The sequence below is a fragment of the Haliotis asinina genome, chromosome 13, assembly GCF_037392515.1.
Source record: "Haliotis asinina isolate JCU_RB_2024 chromosome 13, JCU_Hal_asi_v2, whole genome shotgun sequence".
Taxonomy (NCBI): domain Eukaryota; kingdom Metazoa; phylum Mollusca; class Gastropoda; order Lepetellida; family Haliotidae; genus Haliotis; species Haliotis asinina.
Window position 1 is genome coordinate 4,101,867 of NC_090292.1, and position 22,885 is coordinate 4,124,751.

The following is a 22,885-nucleotide window of genomic DNA, read 5'->3' on the forward strand; positions in this document are numbered from 1 at the left end:
ACGCTTGGTTCGTCCAGCTGCGGTCAAATCTGATGTTGTAACCAATCTGAAAATGCCCATCGCCCCCCCCCCCCCCCCCCCCCCCCCCCCCATTCATTTTGCTATGGAAGTCACCATCAGATCTCTCGGTTTCAAAAACAAAGTCACAAAACACAGTCAGTCCCGCTCAGGCTCAGGGCACCAGCATGGGCAACTGTTCTGGGATAAGCTGATCACATGGACAAGACTCAGTACTTGTCTGCAAACACAGCTCTATCATCTCCGCTTTTGTTGTAACCGAACCCCATTTTTGCCAGAGCTACATTAAGTGTTGTTTTCGAGACATTTATTGTATCTAAGATTTCATCCTTTATTTTAGGACAAGTCGGTGGAATTTTTCCACAAAGTGTATAAACTGCACGTCGTTTTGCCTTTTTTTCAAAACTATCGAGTTTGTGCTTTCTACCTTGCAGATATAGGAAGTCAACTGTTGCCAGTTCACTGCTCATACAGGAAGTGAAACTTTTGTAGGTGAGCAAGATTACATATGAGAGTTGAATCTGAATAAGCACGTCTGTACGTAATTATTTGGAATGTTCCATATTTTTTAAACTAAAAACCCAAACTTTACAATCTTCACGTTATTTAATTAGTTGAGGGTATATGAATAATTATAGCATGTATTTGACTTTGTACTTATATTTACGAATGTTGGTAAAAAAAAAAGAAAGAAAAAACGTCAATATTTCCTCCTGTGAAAACACCCCTTAAAGTGCATTTTTTTCATCTGAGCTTTTATATCCAGCCAGGTGCAGGCGTGTACGTGTGATAAATGCGCTTTCATCTTGTGTCAGATTCATCATATTGATATGAAAGCCTGAAAGACATTTTTCCAACATTCCCGGCATTGCCTTTATTTAAGAACAGGTTCTACACACTCGTTTCGCAATCGACGCGATTTGAAAGGGTAATTTGTATCGTTTGTTGAATTTGATGAATCGACAGGTTGACCCGTGTGAGTACCCGGATCCTCCCGGGTTTATCTTGGCATTTACTGATTACAAAATGTGACAGGTCAACATCCATTCCATACAGGATGACTGCTGTGAGTTATGGGTTTAGATTGAGAGAGCACATGGCTATCTGTGTATAAAAACATGAATTTCACTTTGGAAAAGGACAGGATTCGTGACTACTCTTCTTTGTGTTATTTGAACAGAACTGTGTTAACAGTATTTGCTGGCAGTTTGCAAACAAACTTTTGTCGCCGTATGTCTGCATAGACATAAAATGACATAATATAAGATAGAAATTGCTCTGTTCACATGAGTGAGTGAGTGAGTTTAGTTTTACGCCGCAATAAGCAATATTTCACCTACATGGTGGCGATCTGCAAATAATCGAATTTGGGCCGGTGATCAACAATTCGGTGATCAACAGCATGAGCATCGACCTGCGCAAATGCCAACCAATGCGAAAGGGTAGGAGAGGAGGTGAGAGAACATTGCTTGAACATCCAGGTGTGCGCTTTGTACAAACCATCAGAGTTGGTCCGTCGGTTCCACGTGACTGTACAGAATCAAAGGTTTTCTTGCATGTATCAGATTGTGTTTGAATGAATGCTTACTGGGTTCCTTTAGGAATTCGAAAGAACTGTACAGTCTGTTCGTGAGATTTTGCGCGCCAAAACGCACCCGTTGCGTTTCCTAGTGTGACGTCTTGACATTGTGGCTTTTCCTCATTATCACAGTCTAATATCAAAATGTTAAGCAAGTTTGGGAAATTATCCGAGATATTACACAAAACCACATTTGATAGTATTAGTATTTTAGCATTATACTTTGTGTTTGTTCTTAGTTACTGGCGGTTTAACCCAATTTTGGGCGATCCTACATTATACTGAAGTGCAAGACCACTAACGCATTTGCTCATTTAACTGCACATCTATAATAAATCCGTTATGTTGTGTAGCGTTACACAGCGTTGTTGTTTCAAAACACAATAGGTTTATCTCCTATCTAATATTTCGTTATCATTTTGTATGAATATATTATTGTATTCATTGCTACAAGGTGTCACTTGCCAATTATACTCTCCAGGCGGAAATAAACAGCCCCACGCCTAGCAGAGTGTTAGTAGTTGTTTTACCCCACATTGATCCCGCTATATCAGCAGAATATATAACCTGATGCAAAATGGAATCAGTACATCAAAAACGTTTAATACTAAGGTGCACCAGACAATTCACTGAACACCATTGTCATGTCGATGAAACAACACTGAGTAGGACAATTCTGTGATCGAAACACTTCACCTACGCCTTTCATTTACGTTTGATAATGACAACGAATGCGTAGAAATACCCTCACCGTAGGCTTAAGTTCGCACCTGTCATTGCAGCATGTCTAGTTTGTCCTCCCTAATTCTTGACCACGGAACTTCAGTTTCCCCCAAATATTCTCAAACTATATAGGCAATGGTTTGCTTGAGTGGCATTCTAGCAGCACATCCATAACAGGTGTCTTGTAGTAAGAACTTGGAACTCAAAAATACATTACGATGATGGGCTATTTATAGACAGAGCGACAACGGTAATTGTAACAACACACAACAGCAGACATAAACAACACTGAGACAATCAGCATGCATCAGACTGCTTAAATCACGTCACTTATGTACAAACAAGATCAATGGAACGCCCCTTGCAAAATCCTACGTACTGATGTCTTCAAACCCGCCATTTGTTTAACATCTGCCATCGGTAGTGATGTACATTGTTGTACATATTATGTAAACTCTTTGAGATGAAGGTCGGTTCAACAAGTGCGAACACAATCACACCACACCGCTTACAATTTCAGTATGACAATGTCATATTTGGCCTATCTTTCAGATAATATTTTTCAGTATCTGCATTTATTCAATATCATATCGTAGATACATATTGGCTTTGAGTTTATTTTTATCATTGAAAGTTTTGTTCGTTTCAACGGTATTTACATAAACGTTGCACACCATTCTTTTAACCTTTACACGAGTGTTAGAGAAAACAAATCAGTCATAACAGTTGTACGTGCTTTAGTTTCTACGATGTGCAGTAATCAGTATTGTTATTTCAAGTAATCATGATGTTAACAGGGCTTTAATTTACATTTATAAGTAAACCTGACAATATTGATTGGAACAAATTATTTCTATGTTTTATGGAATGTGTATGCACATATATTTGAAAGGAACATTGTCTTCTTCGTTTATGTCGTGCCACAGGCAAAACAACGATGTATGGCGATTCGCCGGGTTCGCGTCTGTTAAAAACGTTTTACGATTTACTCTCGTGTTTACTGATTATATAATCAATTGATGTTTTGAAAAACAATATGGTGACAGAATATCACAGTGTAACAAAATTTCTCCAAGACAGTAAATAAATAAAAGTCACGAATGTCTTCTCTGGACCAACCTTACAACATTATTGTGATCATTACATATACAAGGGGCTACTTTTGGCATTTTGCATTGTATACTTATGAAGGAAAATAGGCATTCAATCGAAAGCAACGAAAACCTTATCCTATGTGTGTTTCGGATTATATTAAAACTGATGCTAAACAGGTGCGTGTACTGTCGAAATCAAGATACATCACAGCACCTTCAGAATCTCTGCCTATAATTTGTACGGAAGTAACCTCACATGTCACACACATGCTCTGTCACTAAAGAAATTTTCGTGAGAGCCACACCCCCTCTTTATTGAAGATGGCAGCATTCATCAAAATTAAAACTAACAGCAAAAAGACAGGCTGTTTATATCCGTGATGTATACAACTATTTTGAACCGGTCCCTTTTAACGGGGAACATTTCAGTAATGTAAACCACACTGCACTGAAGCTTTACAAACGTATAACAGTACGACCTCGGTCGCCTTTGAGAGAGCCGAGGGAATGGGTGTACTACATTTGTGCAACAATATGGCAACGTCACGGTTAAGCATAGTGACATACAGCGGTAAATTGCAACAATACTCTGAAAAAATGATACAAATATGTTTGAATTCACGAGCCTTTATTTGGCAGTGATTCGAAAGGCAGACCGATACAGTATCACTCTGTCTAAATTAAAAAAAAAATAAATAAATAAAAAAAATTTCACTTTTGACTACTAAAGGTAAACCTTGTCTGCAGGTACATGTAACTGAAAATAGCTGAGAAATATACGAATCAATACACCAATGTAGTCTTTCTCCGATGTTGCAAAGAAACAAAAAAACAAGACATGCCTTGAAATAAAAAGTTATATACTGAATGTATAAAAACATAAACATACAAATTCACCTGAAGTATCCTTATGACGTCCTGTAGTATCTTCTTGGGATCCATGTCTGCTCAGGGACACACACGACATGCGAGTAGTTCCAATCACCCGCTTTATTATTCTGACGTAGTACGCAAGTTCACAAGTTACATCATGTGACCTCAGATGCTATAAGGCATACAACTACATCTCACAACTATGAGAATACTACAATCCTCCCACAGTTAGTACTGAAAACATCCATTATTTTCAAACATAATATTTGAAAATATTTAAATCTACCACCAATCAAGCATGTAATAAATTCCTTAATGTATTACAACAAATAAATACACCATCAAACATATCCCACTTTCATTATTATACAAGTCTAACAATGACATAATGAAACATTCAAATATTCATTTCTTTACATAGTCTTTCAAATATGCAGGAGCACGACGTGTCCTTTGAGATCTTCTTAAACAAGCAGTATCTGCTGACAGTGTAGCAGATCCACTGAGTTCATTTTCCTCTTCAGTTTCAGTCACATTAGTACTCATATCTACAGCTAGATCAGTACACAAGTTATCCTGCTGAATAGTAAAGTTCTCTGGCACTGAAGTTGCTTGTACTTGTGACTCAGTTCTGTCTGATACTAAGTTTCTCGGAATCATATCTTCAGGAATCTCAACATTATCAAAGTTCACTGGATCCTCACATGGAGCATGTCTAAGAAATTTAGCATTTCTTACACTGATAACACCTGTATCACAGTTCACAACCTGGAATGTATCACATTGTTTCTTGTTGATGATCACATATTTTACAGGTTTGTACGTTGGAGTTAACTTACCACGCACAAAATTAGCAATGTACACCAGATCACCAACACTAAACATATGATGTTTCACACTGTTCTTCACATCTGCATATGTCTTCATCTTCTCTGCATAACAGAGTTTTCTTGATAATAATGGATCAGGTTTTGAGGAGTACAGCATTGGATATTTAGTTTTAATGTTCCTATGAAGCAATAACATAGCTGGAGTTTCACCAGTAGCTCGATGTGGAGTAGCTCTATACATTTGTAGAATTCTGGGTAACTGTCGTTTCCAGTCATTCCCATCAGTTGCTGCAGAACGGAATGCATTCTTCAAGAATCTATGAAAGCGTTCGATCTTTCCATTGCTCTTGGGAAAATATGGTGACGAACGGATATGTTTAATCCCTGCCATTCTCAAATATTTCACAAACTGTACGCTCACAAATTGGCGACCATTATCTGAAACTATGCTCTCTGGGAAACCATGTTCAGAAAATATTCTTTCCAAAACTTCAATGATAGCACTTGATGTAATGTCTTTAATCACCACTGCAAATGGATACGAAGAAAAGTAATCTATCAACGTTAACACGTAGGCTGAATCAATAGGTCCAACGATGTCTATACCAACTTTCGACCACGGTCTTGGTGCTGGATCTACAGGTTGTAATGGAGTGTCATTTCTTAAAGGTTGATTCAGAACACAGGTAGCACACTTGTTAACAAGTTGTTCCACATCAAAATCCATCTTTGGCCAATAGAATCTTGTACGAAGGAATTGTTTAGTACGTACTATGCCTTGATGTGTCTCATGAGCTATACTCAAAACTCTCGACCTTAGTGATTGAGGTATCACTATTCTCTCTCCTCTCAAAAGAATTGAGTCATATGTTGAGAGTTCATTCTTGAACTTCAGATATTCCACCGACACATCACTCCAATCATCCGAGTTTATAGCACTTAATACTTTCACAATTTCTCCATCTTTGGATGAACAATTCCTAATTTCATCTATTGTAATTGAATCAATATCTAGTACACATGTGTCAACCACAGATCTGATATAATAGTCAGCCACATTATCACAATGCTTGGATGATAATGATTTTCTTGAAAAGAAATCTGCAATATTAGATTTGCCAGCAATGTGTCTAATTTGGAAATCATATCCATTTAACTTCCATGCAAATCTTTGAATTCTAGGGGGTAACTGAACTGTTTTCTCTTGAGTTAGCATGTGAATCAACGGACGGTGATCTGTTTGTAAAATAAACTTCCTTCCCCAAAGATACTTGTGGAAATGTTCCACAGACCAGATACATCCTAATGCTTCTCGTTCTATTTGTGAATACCTACGCTCAGTTTCTGTCAAAGAACGACTAGCAAATGCGATAGGTTGAAAACTACCATCATCTTGCTCTTGAAGTAAAACTGAACCCAAACCAACTGGACTAGCATCACAAACCAGAATAGTTGGAGCATCAACATCATAGAAAGCTAAACATGTGGCTTTACTAACAGCCTTCTTCAAAGATACAAATGCTGACTGACAAACATCATTCCATCTCCATTTCACTCCAGTTCTAGTGAGAAGACGTAATGGTTCACACAGATCTGCAAAACTAGGAATAAACTTCACCAAGTAATTGCACACTCCTAAAAATGAACGTAACTCAGAAACATTTTCTGGAGGATTAGCTAATTCAACAGCTGACACCTTCTTTGGATTAGGTCTGACACCTTCAGAAGAAACCACATGTCCTAAAACCTCTATCTCTGTCATACCAAGTTTACACTTGTCCTTGTTGAGCTTTAAATTATACTCCCTACATCTTTTAAAAACTTTTCTGAGCAAATTTTCAAGTTCTTCAAGAGAATCTGCATAACAAATCAAGTCATCAATATATTTCTCCAAACCTGTAATATCATGGAAAACATAGTTCATAGCCTTTTGATATGCTTCAGAAGCTGAATTCAAACCAAAAGGGAGTCTTTTGAATCTAAAGATACCTCTGTGTGTAACAAAACTTGTCAAATCTCTAGATTCTTCTGCCAATAAAATCTGCCAAAATCCCCGTTTACAATCAAACTTGGCAAAGTAGCGTGCTGATCTCATAGCATAGAGTGTATCATCTACAGTAGGAATAGGAAACCTCTCACGAACAACAGCCTTGTTGACCTCACGTAAATCACAACAAACTCTAATCTCAGAAGTATTTGGTTTTGGAACACAATGTATATTTGAAACCCAAGGTGTAGCATGATGTACTTCTTCATCATTCTATCTAACTCAGAACTGACTGCTTCCACCATTGAATAGGGTAACCTACGAAGCGGTTGTGTAACCGGTGGGACTGATTCATTAACCTTGATTGTATGAGTAAAATCTTTAATTTGACCCAAGCCATCAAATACATCTGAAAATTCATCAAAAAGATGATCTAGATTTGTTGAAGAACTAACCTTGTTTACATTGATCTGAAGCAAAGACAACTCAAGACTAGACTTCCTTCCAAGCAAAGATACCTCATCACCAGACATGACATAAATCTTATCTTCAACTTGATTATCACCAACTTTCAGAAGAACATCAAAATAACCAAGACATACCATAGGCTGCTTCTGACCATAAGCTTTAAAATGTTTAGCTGTAGGAGAAAGTGGGAAATGTTTGAAATATCTATCATAAGTCACCTCTGAAATTATGTTCCTATATGAACCTGAATCTAAGAACATCTCCAAATCTCTACCACTTACATTCACAGAAGTACAGAGATCTGAATCAAAGTAATACACAAACTCAGCATCTTCTGAAAATGAATCTGATTCAGATGTTTCATCAATCAATACTGACTTCAATTTCTGCTTATCATTCTGTTGCTGAAATTTAACCTTACCACCTTTCTTTTTCTTTTTAACAGCCTTCTGCTTTGAATGAGCTTGCTTATCAATATCTAACTTACCTAACTGAAACCTTGATGTATAACTAGACCTACTACCTGGAGTTGAACTACCAGCTGACTGTCTAGCTTTACATACTCTAGCCAGATGACCCTTCTTTTTACAGAACAGACAGTTGGCATTAATAGCACCACATTCAGAAGCCTTGTGATCTGAAAAACCACATCTGTAACACCGGCTATAAGACTGATTACCAGACTGAGTAAAGCTAACATCAACTTTGTTAACAGAAATTCCTGCAATAGCTTTAGAATTCTCCATAGCCATCTCATAAAGTCTTGCAACCTTAAGAGCAGAATCCAAAGTTAAATCATCCTTCAGCAGAAGTTTCTCACGGAGGTGTTTCGATGCACATTTCTCAACAATCTGATCTCTGATCATTTCATCATGCAAAGCACCAAAATTACAAGTTTTGGCAAGTTCTCTCAAGTCAGTAACATAATTATCAATACTCTCATCTGACCCTTGTGCTCTAGAACGAAATCTGTAACGTTCTGCCACTACATTTCTTTTTGGATTGAAGTATGCACTCAAAACAGTTTTAGCAGTATCATAAGTGTCCTTTTGACCAGGCAATGTAAGAAAAAATCTCTGACATGGAGTACCTAAACAGTGCAACAATGTTGCCCTTCGAACCTTATCCTCTTGTGTTTCTAGACCACTGGCAACCTCATAAATAGAAAAAGATTCCATCCAAACAGTAAATTCATTACTCATATCAGTGGAATTCATATTTAGAGCTGGCGGGGGACGTAAATGTACGTTAAAGTTCACAGGTGCTGCGACTAGTTCAGGTTCAGCCATATTGGATACACACTGTTTACACAGTTTGGCAAAGTCAAAGTTTATGAAAGTCAAGACAAGTTCGACTAAACAAAATATGGAGAATGTTCTCAATACCCAGTTCATGATGACAAATATGATAAATATTCACATTGAACACATGCTGTTGAAAAGGTGTAGACAGCTGTAGACAAAACTTGCGACATACTGTGAGTCGTGACACTGACAGGCGAGATACATGTGATGCACGAGAATAAATGGCGTCTTCATGAGTCATAGAGTGCAAAAGTTCTCACACAAAGTTCTGTTCAGAAGTTCCACCAATTAGTGAGAGTTCGTATCACTAACATAGTTCATGTCGCGTGTATATCACCTTCCCTTGAGGCATTACGACGAATCCCATCCTCGTCGCCATTGTAGTATCTTCTTGGGATCCATGTCTGCTCAGGGACACACACGACATGCGAGTAGTTCCAATCACCCGCTTTATTATTCTGACGTAGTACGCAAGTTCACAAGTTACATCATGTGACCTCAGATGCTATAAGGCATACAACTACATCTCACAACTATGAGAATACTACACGTCCAAATACTAGAAAGTATTTTGCTTGCTCACACATATGGAAAAATACAAATTAATATCGTCGCATAGTCCTTTTATGTGTGGACTATAAAACACAGGGAAAGTTAACGCATTAACGAGTGGGTTTTGTTTTTTCGAATAACAAATGTTCGGACAACACATGGCAGTATGATAGTAGTGTGTGTTTTTCAAGCCGCATTAAAATTTACAGTTAGTATTTGAAGTTACACAATAGGATTGGAAATTTCACATTCTGCATTTCTGTCTAATTTTATAGACGTTTCCCCAAACTATCGATGTGCTTCGACTCTCATACCTCCGCAGTTACACATTTGCGACAGTCGTGGTGCTATAATAGCTTCGTGAAACTAGGCCCGGATCCGCACAAGCTCAGTTCTCGCACAACGTTCATGTGTCAGACGTGTTGTAAATACGCGTCAGAAAAGACATACATTAACCATACAGGGGTTAATAGCATCAACGCTATTCACCAGTCATTGATTCGAAAATTCTTGAGGAATTAACGGACGTGTGGATTGTAGCTGAATGTAATTTCTCTAAACAGTATTAGTCAACACTTTCAAACATGACGGAGGGCTGACTTAAAGGTCACATGCAACGTAAAACACAACTTTGCAGATTCTGATACATTTCGGTATGCACATACCAAACCAATTCATCGAAAATGTGAATTCAACCTATAAGGTTGAAAAAGCGCGATAAAAAAAAACCCCGCGAAAACGAAGTTCAAACGAAACACTGAATTCCCCCCAGCACTGGGGTAAAAAGTGGTTTCAACAGCTTTACTGCGTTGCGCCCATAACGCATGCGCAGTGAATAGGTTCGAGGAGCTAGAAACAGTATGGGTGCGCTGGGTATGAGGTCGTGATCAGTAGTCTAATCTTGGTTGTATACACAAACAAAATTGCAAGTAAATAATCTACTCGTTACATAAAAGAAAAACTTGATTGTGGGAAGCAGCGCCTGTCACAGAGTAAGCTCAATGTCTGGTTTATTGACACCTATATGTCTGCCTGCCTCTCTGCTAAAGACAATATGATAACACCTATCAGGCTATATGCCATAAACAAAATAAATTGATTTATGACTCGTGCACCCGAGTCCTGTCTCTGTCACATTATGTAATGAAAGAAGAACAATGAAAGAAGTTGTTATTCATTAAGAATCTTACTTTCTTATGACTCGGCACCCGTGGCGAGCCACCTATTCGTGGTGGGTGCTGGGTAACGCTAAGAGCTCGCCGACACCCCCGTAGTGGTCCCGGGGGGATATTTGGTCCACCAACCCGTTTGCCGTGGGTTGCGGCCCTGTGTCGGCGGAGGAGGGGATCCTGGTGGTTGAGGGCAATAGGGACCCGTAACCGTGTTCCTGTTGCTCAATACATCACTTTGGCCCTGACTTCGCCTAGACGGGTGGCCGAATGGGCCCGGTTCGACCAATCGGCTGGTCATGCCAAGCCCTGTGCGTGGATTATTTATGTAATTGCACAGATTTGATGTTGTACTGTTTCAATTTTGGCCTTGGCTTTTTCATTCATATATAACTTTTAGATTTGAAAACTGACATTATGAACTTTGCCTAGAGTCTTATGCCCAGAAGGCGGTGGCTCATGGGCCAATCTGGTGGATCTATTTATTTTGAATTAGTGTTCTGCTGGAGTATACCATTCTAGTATCCTTGGTGCTGCCAGTCGGAGAGCCACTGGTATATAGCATTGTCCATGTGATACTCGGGGGAGGGTGGGGAGCTGGGATGGTGAACTTTCTATTATTAACCATGGCTCAACCCAAAAAACACAAACGAGCACTAGATGAGTGTTTGTCCTCGGACGAGGACAGTGCTACAAACAGATTACCGGATACATGGAGCAGATTTTTGGTTGTATCTTCTGCTGACGGTGAACCTCTAAAACTCAATCCATTTGCCACATCAAAAGCAATTTATGGACTTGTTGGGGATGTCCAAGCTGTTACAAAAATTAGATCTGGGTTTCTCCTCATAGAGTGTAAAACAGCGAAACAATCAGCTACCCTCATAGGTACAAAACAGCTTGCTAATACTGCAGTATCTGTTTCTCCCCATAAGTCTTTGAACAGCAGCAAAGGCATCTTGAGAGACAGGGACCGGTGGCTTGCCCACATGAGTGAAACAGAAATCGCCACTGAACTACAAAATCAAGGAGTCACTCATGTCAAACGATTCACTTTTAAGAAAAATGGAGAAACTTTCAATACAAATACTTATTTGATTTCTTTTTCACAACCGAAACATCCAAAGTATATCAAAGCTGGATATTGTAATATCGAAGTAGAGCAATATATTCCAAATCCACTTCGTTGTTACAAGTGTCAAAAGTTTGGTCACGGTGCCCAATCTTGCAGGAATCGTGCAACATGCTACAGATGTGGTGAAGAAGATCATGAAGGTTCTGACTGTTTGTCTTCTCCAAAATGTGTTAATTGGCTGGGAGACCATATGTCTTCATCAAAGTCATGTGAAATCTGGAAACGTGAATATGAAATTATCAAAAGCAAAACTCAAAAGAATGTCACCTATCATGAGGCAAAACGTTTAGTAAATGCAGCCTCGCCTCAGTCATCAAATATAACATACTCTGCTGTTGTTGCTCGCCCTCATGCTAAATCTGGTCTGTTTCATGTCAGACAGATATCACCTGGGTCAAAGCTGACAAACAAACTTTAAGCACAACAGATTCTGCTGGTGACAAGAATCATGCAACATCAGCTTGTCAGACTGAATCACAAACAATATCTCCTGCAGTGAAAAATCCTTGTCATAAAGTAGATTATAGACAAAAATCTGATCGAGTACAAAAGGGATCACATGATCCTGTACAAGTCTATAACAAGTTTCAACTTTTAGAAGACATGGACGTCTCTCCTCATCCCCGTGCGCGAAATAGAAGCAGTTCGCCTCGGAAGGGGAAAAGTCTGTCCCCAGTACTACCACCTGCTATTAAATGAACAGTAATTCCTTAATCCAATGGAATTGCAAAGGACTTAGGACCAATTTTAATGACGTACAACTACTAGCACAGGATTATAAACCATCAGCATTTAGTTTTCAAGAAACATACTTGAAACAAACTGATAAATTCGAATTGTGTAAATACCATTCTTATCATTCTTTTTCACCCCCTGGTGACAAAGCCACTGGTGGATCTTCCATATTGGTGAGGCATGGTACTATTCATAGCCCTGTTCCACTTAAAACTAATCTTCAGGCTGTTGCTGTTCGTCTTACTTTACATATAACCATTACCCTTTGTTCCTTGTATATCTCCCCTTCTTCCATTCTCCATCAGAATGATCTTCAAGATTTGTATGACCAATTACCAAAACCCTGTATCATAATGGGTGATCTCAGTGGTCATAACCCATTATGAGGAAGTCCTGATACCAACAGTAAAGGGAAAGTTCTTGAAGAGTTTATATCTGATAATAATTTATGTATATTCAATGATGGTTCTGACACGTATTTACATCCTGGAACGGGAACATATTCGTCTTTAGACCTGTCACTCACTGATTCAAACGTTTATAATGAGTTTGAATGGTCAGTCCATAATGATCTTTGTGGTAGTGACCATTTTCCTACAGTACTTACAGCAATTAACCCTTCCGATGATCCGCCTGTAACAAGATCGAATTTTTCAAAGGCCAATTGGCCATTATTTCAGGCCACCTGCCTTATAGAACTTAAACCAGACCTTTTCATGGATGTACCTGATCCAATTAAAATGTTCTCAGACAAACTAAAACATATAGCTGATGAAACTATTCCTAAGTCCTCTGTAAATCCGCACATCCGTAAACCATGGTTTAATGATGAATGCAAACAGGCTAGGAAAAAGAGGAAGAAAGCAGAGAAATATTTTCGTCTTCATCCCACTGTTCATAACTTAAATAATGTAAAAATCAGTTGCGCTAAAGCTCGACGAACGTTTAAACACATTAAACGTCATACTTGGAAAAATTTCGTTTCCAAAATACATTCCCGTACTCCTATGTCAAGGGTATGGAATATGATCCAAAAAATTAATGGCAAGGGTTCCAAATCCAGTAGTATTCAGCATCTCAAAAATGATAATAGCATACTAACTGAAAAATGTGATATTGCAAACAAGTTGGGTGAAACTTTGGCTAAACATTCGTCCTCCTCAAATTATCATCCAAAATTCCAGACTTATCAAACACACCAAAAGAAGAAACCAGTAAATTTTAAATCTGATAATGGTGAAGATTATAATGAGGTATTTTCATTACCTGAACTTCATACTGCATTATCACAGGCTCACGATACTGCAACAGGACCTGATGATATCCATTACCAACTCTTAAAACACTTGCCTGAATCATGTCTCGAAACGTTACTTGGCATTTTTGACCATATTTGGATAACACAACATTTTCCCCCTTCATGGCGAAAAGCCATAGTTGTTCCTATTCCAAAGCCTGGGAGGGATCATACAGATCCATCAAACTACCGACCTATTTCCTTAAGTAGCTGCGTTTGCAAAACCATGGAGCGAATGGTAAATAATCGCTTAGTTTGGTTTTTGGAAACCAACAATCTGATTACTGCTATACAATGTGGTTTTCGTAAAAACCGAAGCACAATTGACCACTTGGTTCGTTTGGAATCATTTGTAAAAAATTCTTTCATTAAAAAAACAACATGCAGTATCAATCTTTTTTGATCTCGAAAAAGCATATGATACTACTTGGAAGCATGGTATTTTGAAAGATTTACATTCTTTTGGGTTGAGAGGTCGCTTGCCTCAGTTTATATCTAATTTTTTAAATGACAGTTTCAAGTACGTGTGGGATCAACCCTTTCAGATTATTTTCATCAAGATCAGGGTGTTCCACAAGGCAGTATTTTGTCTGTGACTTTATTTAGTATTAAAATCAATAGTCTTTCTAAGGGTTTAAGTGATACAGTATCACTATTGGATCACTATTTGTGGATGATTTTAATGTTTCTTGTAGAGGTAGAAATATGCATACAATAGAGAGGCAATTACAAATCTGTCTCAATAAAATTGAAAAATGGTCACTTGAAAACGGGTTTAAATTTTCTATAACAAAAACAAATTGTTTGCATTTCTGCAGAAAGTACAAACCGCATAAAGATCCAGAACTATTTCGGAATGGCACCGCCATCAAAGTAGTAAAGGAGGCCAAGTTCTTGGGTCTTATTTTCGACTCACATCTAACTTTTCTACCCCATATTAAATCCCTTAAAACTAAATGCCTGAAGGCACTTGATCTGTTAAAAGTTGTTTCCAATTCAAAGTGGGGAGGAGACCAAACTACCCTACTCCATTTATACAGATCTCTCATCCGTTCGAAACTTGATTACGGCTCCATCGTTTATGGCGGAGCCTGTAAAAGCAACCTCAAACTACTTGATTCTATCCACCATCAAGGTCTAAGACTATGTCTTGGGTCATTTAGAACTTCTCCTATTGACAGTCTTTACGTCGAGGCCGATGAGCCATTTCTTACTCAACGACGTATAAAACTCTCCTTACAGTATATAACAAAACTATATTCTAATGAGGCCAATCCTGCATTTAATTGTGTTTTTAATCCTCTTTATGAGGATCTATACAATAAAAAGTCTTCTCTTGTTCCGCCTCTGGGACTTAGAGTAAAACCTTTTCTGCCTGCTTGCGGCATTGAGCTAGCCAATATATCTCCTTCCCGTCTACTTTCGTCTCCACCTTGGCAGTTAGTTAGACCCGAAGTTGAGGTTTAAAAAATCAGAAACAAATGAATTACAATATAAACAAGAATATAATCAATTAAAAAGTAACTATATTACATCCAAATCTTTATTTACAGATGGGTCCAAGGACGGTGGCGCAGTAGCTTGTGCCACTGTCATTGGATCCAGAACAATATCTTCTAGATTACCAGACAACAGTTCTATTTTTACCGCTGAGGCTAACGCCATATTAACAGCTCTTAAATATATTCAAAGACGCCATAAACATAAACAATATATAATCTATTCCGACTCTCTCTCTTGCCTTCAGGCGATTAAAACTCTTTCTTGTAAACATCCACTTTTAATTGAAATTATTGAATTATATAATGATCTTGCTACTGGCCAGTACGACATCGTCTTCTCTTGGTTACTCAGCCACGTAGGCATTTCTGGTAACACACTGGCTGACCTTGCTGCTAAAGCAGCACTCAACAAATCTGTGACGCCTCTTCTTATTCCATATTCAGATTACAAAGCTTGCATTAGATCTTATATCCGTGACCTGATGCAGAAGAAGTGGGACACCCAAGTAGGTATAAATAAATTACATGAAATAAAATCTGTGACACCACTTCTTATTCCATACAGTGACTATAAAGCTAGCATTAGAACTTACATTCGTGATCTGATGCAAAGGAAGTGGGACACCCAAGTGGGAATAAATGAATTACATGCAATAAAACCTTATATTGGTTACACCTACTTGGGTCGTCGGTCCAGATTTGAAGAGGTTATTTTGAGACGATGTCGTCTTGGCCACACAAGATATAGCCATAAATATTTGCTTAAAGGTGAGGATCCTCCATTTTGCATCCCTTGTGATGAGAGAACCACGGTCAAGCATATCCTGCTTGACTGTGTTGAATTCTCCATCACAGGGGATAAATATTTTAATGTTAAAACAATGTCAGATCTTTTTAACACGGTTAGTGCTCATTTAATCATTGGATTTTTAAAAGAAATTGATTTCATGAATGAATTCTGATTATTATGTTCTGTACATAGTTACATTTTAATTATTGGTAGTTTAGATTAGTAACTTGAATTGTTGATGGCTGTACCCTCAAAGGGGGTTGAAGTATTGTAAAATTATTGTCCTCCTGAGAGGGTACGTAAGTCCACAAACATTCACAGTAAATTTAAGTCTACCAGGTTTTTAATCGTAGTGTGCATGTTCTTTTAATTTTGGCTAAATTTTCGTACAATCGCCAGCAGCTGAAGGGATGGTGTAAATGATGCTAAACTAGGGTCCATGTAGGAAGCAAAGGTACTGTAAGTCCCCGTGGTCCCTAGTGTGGTGATCTACCTTCTGTTGTTGGCCATCTATAGTCTGTTTTTTATATTGTATTGTCTAAATAGTGCTATTAGTTTTAACTTTCCATGCTAGTTTTAATTGAAATTGTGATATTCTAGTTGTTTTACTGTCCTTCGTTGACAGATTTTACCACATGCATATATTTCATGTAAATGTTCTCGTCACGATATGGCTGAGATAATGCCGATGTGACGTAAAATATTAACTCACTCACTCACTCACTCTTATGACTCGCTTTACTTATAAAATGCCCATCAAACAGATCATGTTTCTGTACACACATAATGAACCCTCAGGGTGGCAGCTAATGAACCAGCCAATCAGATTCCGTCGTTACACTTGAGTGCACACCCACCCGCTATGACTGGGTTCGGTCTACCGAGGGCTTCGTTTCGAGGGAAGTAAGCCCAAGTATAAAATATTGCACTTTTGAATCGCGATTGTACGCTTATTATTTTGTTTATTTGTTTTTTACAAGCAGCAATGTATATTATATGTCATGAATAAGTGATAATTGTGTTTTAATTATGATTGATATTTGGGTTGCATGTGACCTTTAAGCTTTTGTGTTTGCCTGTTTCCAAGCTATTCCAAAAGATTCCAAGGACAAAAGGCGAGGTTTCAAAATAACCGTTGCCGATTTGACAAAGGAAAAACACACATATCACGAATAGGTTATTTTCGCCATTTAGTTCAACTGGTAAATATCAGATTTTGTTATCAAATGGTGTATGCAATGCCCCGCAATGAATCAAGAATGTCGAGAGATTTACGCTATGCCTAATTTTCCGTGGGCATTTAAACAGATCTGCTTGGATTAACATAATGGTGATGATTGTTACAAGTTTGATTGCGTATACTGTGTGTTTAGTGACTGGAGAAAGGGTGCATTTCCCTGTGGCACCAACAGAGTAAAATCTGAGCAGTAATCAGCTACCCATGTCAGCTCGTGAAGATTCCTTTGTTGAGCGATATCGACCTCATGGTATTTGACAAGACTAGTACTGTTTGCGTTGTCTGGCGTGAAGCCAGGGAGCCGCTTTTTCTCCCATCTGGCTGAGAAGACCGCGGGTCACCTATATGATTGTTACGTCACCAGCAGTGTGACGTCACTGTCACTGTACAAATGGCGCCACGTCAGCTGGGTGAACCTCGGCTCAGTCTGAGGTCTGAGAGTGCAGCGACACGTAAACAAACAGTTTGTTGTTGTCTGTTTCACAATTCGCGATATTCTCTGAACAAAATTAATAAAATTAACACAGAATTATGTGAAGACGGGCAACGTTTACGTACAATCACTCACCTTGACAATTGTCTTACCTGATCCTGCGAGATTCCAAACACAAAACATGACAAAATGTCTGAAAACACATTCAACAACGTTTATTTATATTCAGAAAGAAAAAAGGAAATCACCTGAATTGTGACACACGACTACGTGAACGGCACACACCACGTCGGTGTCAGTAACGACATGTGCTCCGTCTCTGTCTACACTAACACCGACGTCAGTGTGCACCACGTGACACCAGGAGAACCAACAGTCGCTGATGTCTCCTGCGTCTCGCTATGTCGGCCGCTGTCCACCCGTTGTTGTTCCTGGCGTTGACGTCAACCACGTCCAGGTCCAGGATCAGCTTCACCGTCTCCAGGTCTCCATTATAACAGGCGTAGTGAAGGATGTTGTCACCGTCCCCGTCCACCAGTGACACATCAGCCCCTCTTCCCACCAGGAACTCCACCACGTCCCTGTGTCCCCGCCATGCTGCCACCATCACCGGTGTCCTGCTCAACCCTCCTCTATAGTTGATGTCAACGTGACCCGCTGACAGGATCCGCTTCACTCTCTCCAGGTCGCCGTCCTTGCTGGCGTCGTAGAGGTCGCGGCCTGCTGCTGGTGATGGAGTCGCTGCGACACAAAGTAAACAATGTACACCAGACATCTTTGTCTCACATCTACAATGTTGTCATCAAGTTGATACGTGACTCGGACATTGCTACAATATTTAAACAACATATGGTTTCTGGAATTAACGATGGCGTGTTTAATACACAACTTTGTGTTAGAACCAGAAGTTGTAGCGTTGTCACATGTACAAACATAGCCCGTCTAAATATGGCACTCCACCCCTTATTGAATCTACGGGTGTAAGGTTGTATTCGGCTGGACTTTGTTAATGTGTGTTGAACTTTACAAGTTGATAATGTCGGTACAACTGTTGTTTGGTATTAGGCGTAACATGATATGAAGTTGATTTATGTAACAGTGTTTTGTTTATTGTAAAACGCCACACTCTGCAGTATTCTTGCAGAACTCTTGTTCATGAAATCCTGTGGTTGACAACATGAACGTTGATCGACATCACTGAGCTTCCTGCCTGTTGGGTTTCCACCTACCGTGTGCATCAGAGTCTTGTGTCGTCTCTGGCGCTGGTGAAACGGTGCTGCTCAGTGTCAGATCCTCACTTGCGTCAGTCGTGGAGGCTGAAACAGGGAATATGAGGTTCAGAAAACTACTCATAGCACATAGGCATTTCTACTACTGGCCAAAGGTTTCGCCTTTCCACATATGTTGTGCCTTTCAGTACCGTGCATAATTAAATCAAAATACACATCGTGTGGAAGAAGCCAAAAATATATTTCGTTCAATTTGATCGAGACAATTCTTTGTGGAGACCGCGTGAAAAAGTTACACTGAATATATTTGGCTTTTACTGTTTGAAATCCTGTGATTGATACCCGGCCCGAACGTCGAATTTAACCCTCAAATGACAATATCCAGTTATATATGCATAAGTCTGCCAAATGCAGGGAGAATTAAGAACTAAGCTCTCTGCTTGTTGGGATTTCCCACCTACCATGTACATCAGAGTGTTGTATCGTCACTTTCGCTGGTGGAACTGTGTTGCTCGGGCTCGGGTCAGTCGAGGCTGAAACGGAGAATATCGTATTCAGACAACTATACATAGTATTTAAGCATTATAATATCTGGCCCCAGTTTTCGCTTTCCACAAATGTGTTCCTTTCAGTATTATGCATGAATACATTCTGGACAAATACGGGATCTGTTATAACAGAGGCATTAAAAATATAAATATGTGGTTTGATTTGATTGAGATACCTGTTTATCAAGACAGCGTAAAAAAAAAGAAAACGCTCCGTACATTTTTATAATTTGAATGTAAAAATGTTATAAGCTGTGCAATGACTGTACGTTAAGAGCTGAGATGCTCCTTTTTCTTGAAATGCTTTAACTGAATAACATGAACGGTCTAATTAGAGAATCTGTTCGCCCCCAGGGCTCGGGCTGGCTTAGGAGCGAATATATAAGCATACACGATTATTCACGGGGACACCTATACTTTACGGGTCCCTACCTTCGGTAATCAACTCTAATCCTAACCCTAACCGAACCCTAGGTTTTTTTATTTGATTGAGTTACCCGAACCCTAGGGTTAGGGTAATGATAAGGGCAAGCGTTGGGCTCGGGAGATGTGACACTAAACGATAGGGGTGCTAGGTAGCTGGTATTTTGTAGGTGTACCTACGCAATGTTGATAAACAATAAGGGTACAAAACGTGGTGGTAAAGACCAAAATATCGGCTGTCCGAGAGATTAACATTTCGTCTGTTTCAATGTTAGAAATAACATAAAACCTGTTTGCCCTTCCATGTAAACATTAAGCTGATACTTTTGCTCGTGTCCATTGACTGAGAACGATATGCACAATGAAACATGTACACATCCGCTACTCGACTGGACAGATTTCAAATAATCTCACAAAATCTTCAGTGACAGCTGTACGTAAACATTTCGTGAAGCAAATAGTGCTTAGATCCCACAATTCTGACGCTGTTCTACAGCAGCCGTACAGTATACATTTATACTATTTCATCTAGCTTCCTAAATCAGTTTAAAATCGGAAACTGACAACTTACCCACCAGTAACGTCCTAACATGAACGACACATCTCACTGTTTGTTGTGAAATGTCTTGACTGGCGACACCACGACCGCAAAGCTGCCAGCTATGACGTCATTGTGACGTGTCAGGTTAGGAGCATGGCAACGTTTGGCGCTCGACTGCTTGACTGATCAACAAGTTCGAATGAGCTAGGGCTGCACGCTTTTAATAACGACACGTAATGCAGTAGTTTGTCTGAGAACCGTTATATTGGATAAAGAACATAACTGAAGTTTTTGTGATAATTTTTATGGCTACAATTAAAACATAAACATATTTTTATTCACAACAGATGTTTTCCTTTGTTATTTAATAACAAAACTGGATACTGTAATGGTCTGTATAAAAACGAAAACAGGATTGACATGCACAATCAGTGACACTAACTGTCAAACACTCAATGGCGCAATACATTGTAAAAAGTACCGCAATATATGTACCGATATCGCAAGATATTGCAATACAACTTGCCAATACACAGTCCTTGTGTGAACATATTTCTATCTGACCCAACTTTTTCGTACGGTTTATGACATGAAAACACCATATTACAACATATTTCGTGTTACCATGATATGGACAGCAATTGCATAAACTTATCCGCTACACCCCTAATTCACCGATTGTTTGTATAGAAACTTCTAACATTTGTTTGCGAAAAATATAGATGAATGCCCCCTTTCGATGCTTGTGGATATCATAAGACCTCATATGCAGAGGGTGCCCCTGACATGAAACCTCACTACTGGATTTGTACATGGGTTAATGTACGCACTCCCCCACAAGTGTTTATGTGGATAAAGGGCACAAGATGCGACAAATGTTACGTAAACCCCATGTTAAAGTGATCAATAAACAATACGCGTAAGTTGACTTGTCCTATGAACCCTATGTTAACATGGCCAATTAACAGTACGTCGACCTGTTCCGTAAACTCCATGTTAACATGCCCAATTAACAATACTTTCACCTGTCCTGTGAACCCCGTGTAAACATGCCCAATTAACAATACTTTCACCTGTCCTGTGAACCCCGTGTTAACATGCCCAATAAACAATACTTTCACCTGTCCTGTGAACCCCGTGTTAACATGCCCAATTAACAATATGTTAACATGTCCTGTGAACCCCGTGTTAACATGCCCAATTAACAATATGTTAATATGTCCTGTGAACGCTGTGTTAACATGCCCAATTAACAATATGTTAACATGTCCTGTGAACGCTGAATAATGTTCATAATAAACGATGCTTTTGTTTAGACTTTAAATTACTGGCTCAATCCATACAAAGTAACGACGTTAGTATCATATCTTACGGTGGGAATATCAAAACAGAATGTTAATTAAGCGTCAAATCTCCGTTGAAAGTCTCACCTGCTGTAGTCGTGACTGACATCTCCGACAAAGACGATGTTGTCAGCGAGCTTTCATTTCTACCACTTGGTTTAACCTCTTTCCCCATCCCACAACTTGTATTCAGTGTCATCAAGTCCTCTGTTAGACCGCTGATTATGCCCTCTGTATCCATCAGATCTTCTTTGGTCTGGTTTAGTTGAGTGGTTAAACTCTGAATGTCTGTGGGTAACTTCAGTCGGATTTGCTTCAGGCCATCCATGCACGATTCAACTTCGTTTCTCATCATCACACTACTTGTATTCAGCGCAATAAAGTCCTCAGTAACACCAATAAGTTTTCTCTTTGTGTCGGAGTTCATCCTCCTCGCATCACCCAAGTCAGCAACAGTGTGATTTAACTGTACCTGTAATGCACGTATGTCTTTGGTGAGTCTGCGGCGTTGTTTTCGAAGACTCTTTCTATAAGCGTCTCTATCCCGTTCAACACGTCTCAACCGTTGTAATACGGCTTTCAGTTGTGTCTTTGTCTGTTGTCCACTGCTTTTTAGAGTTTGTACTTCTTCAAGAACATGTCCGCTGATAATGTTGCCGATATAGTCTCCGTTCAAGATGTCTTTAATTGCCATTTGGACGAGAGGCTTAATCAGGGGAGGAAGGAATCTTCCAGCCAGTTCTTCTTTCAGGGACGACTCCAGTACCTCAAACCTGTTCATTAGTTTTATCTCAGAATTAACAGCAGTTAGCTTCCACGAGTGGATCTCTCCTTCCACCAGACGCACCCGTGTAGCCAAGGCTGCCAAACTGTCACCAGTATCTATGGCTCTCACACCACGCATCAGGAGACTGAAGAGAATAATTGTTGATACCTCCATCGTACAAGAGAACTGTATAGCGCAGCTAGGAAGATGACTGCCGGTGCAGGGTGCAGGGCTTTAATATAGCCCGACTCACGTGTTTGGCAGAATGCCAGCTTGGGGAAACACCCACCAGTAGTGTGCGTACACGTG

The 22,885-nt window shown here is 39.3% G+C and overlaps 1 protein-coding gene across 1 annotated transcript; it reads right to left on the reverse strand.

The window, feature by feature from the left end:
• Window positions 1-18,066: 18,066 nt before the first annotated feature.
• LOC137260356 (uncharacterized) lies at window positions 18,067-22,660 on the reverse strand. Its single transcript, XM_067798029.1, has 4 exons — window positions 21,898-22,660; window positions 19,417-19,488; window positions 18,956-19,042; window positions 18,067-18,467 (listed from the first exon to the last, which is right to left on the reverse strand). The coding sequence occupies exons 1-4, from the start codon at window positions 22,589-22,591 to the stop codon at window positions 18,067-18,069; spliced, it is 1,254 nt and encodes a 417-aa protein (XP_067654130.1). The 5' UTR covers window positions 22,592-22,660.
• Between the last annotated feature and the right edge of the window lie 225 nt (window positions 22,661-22,885).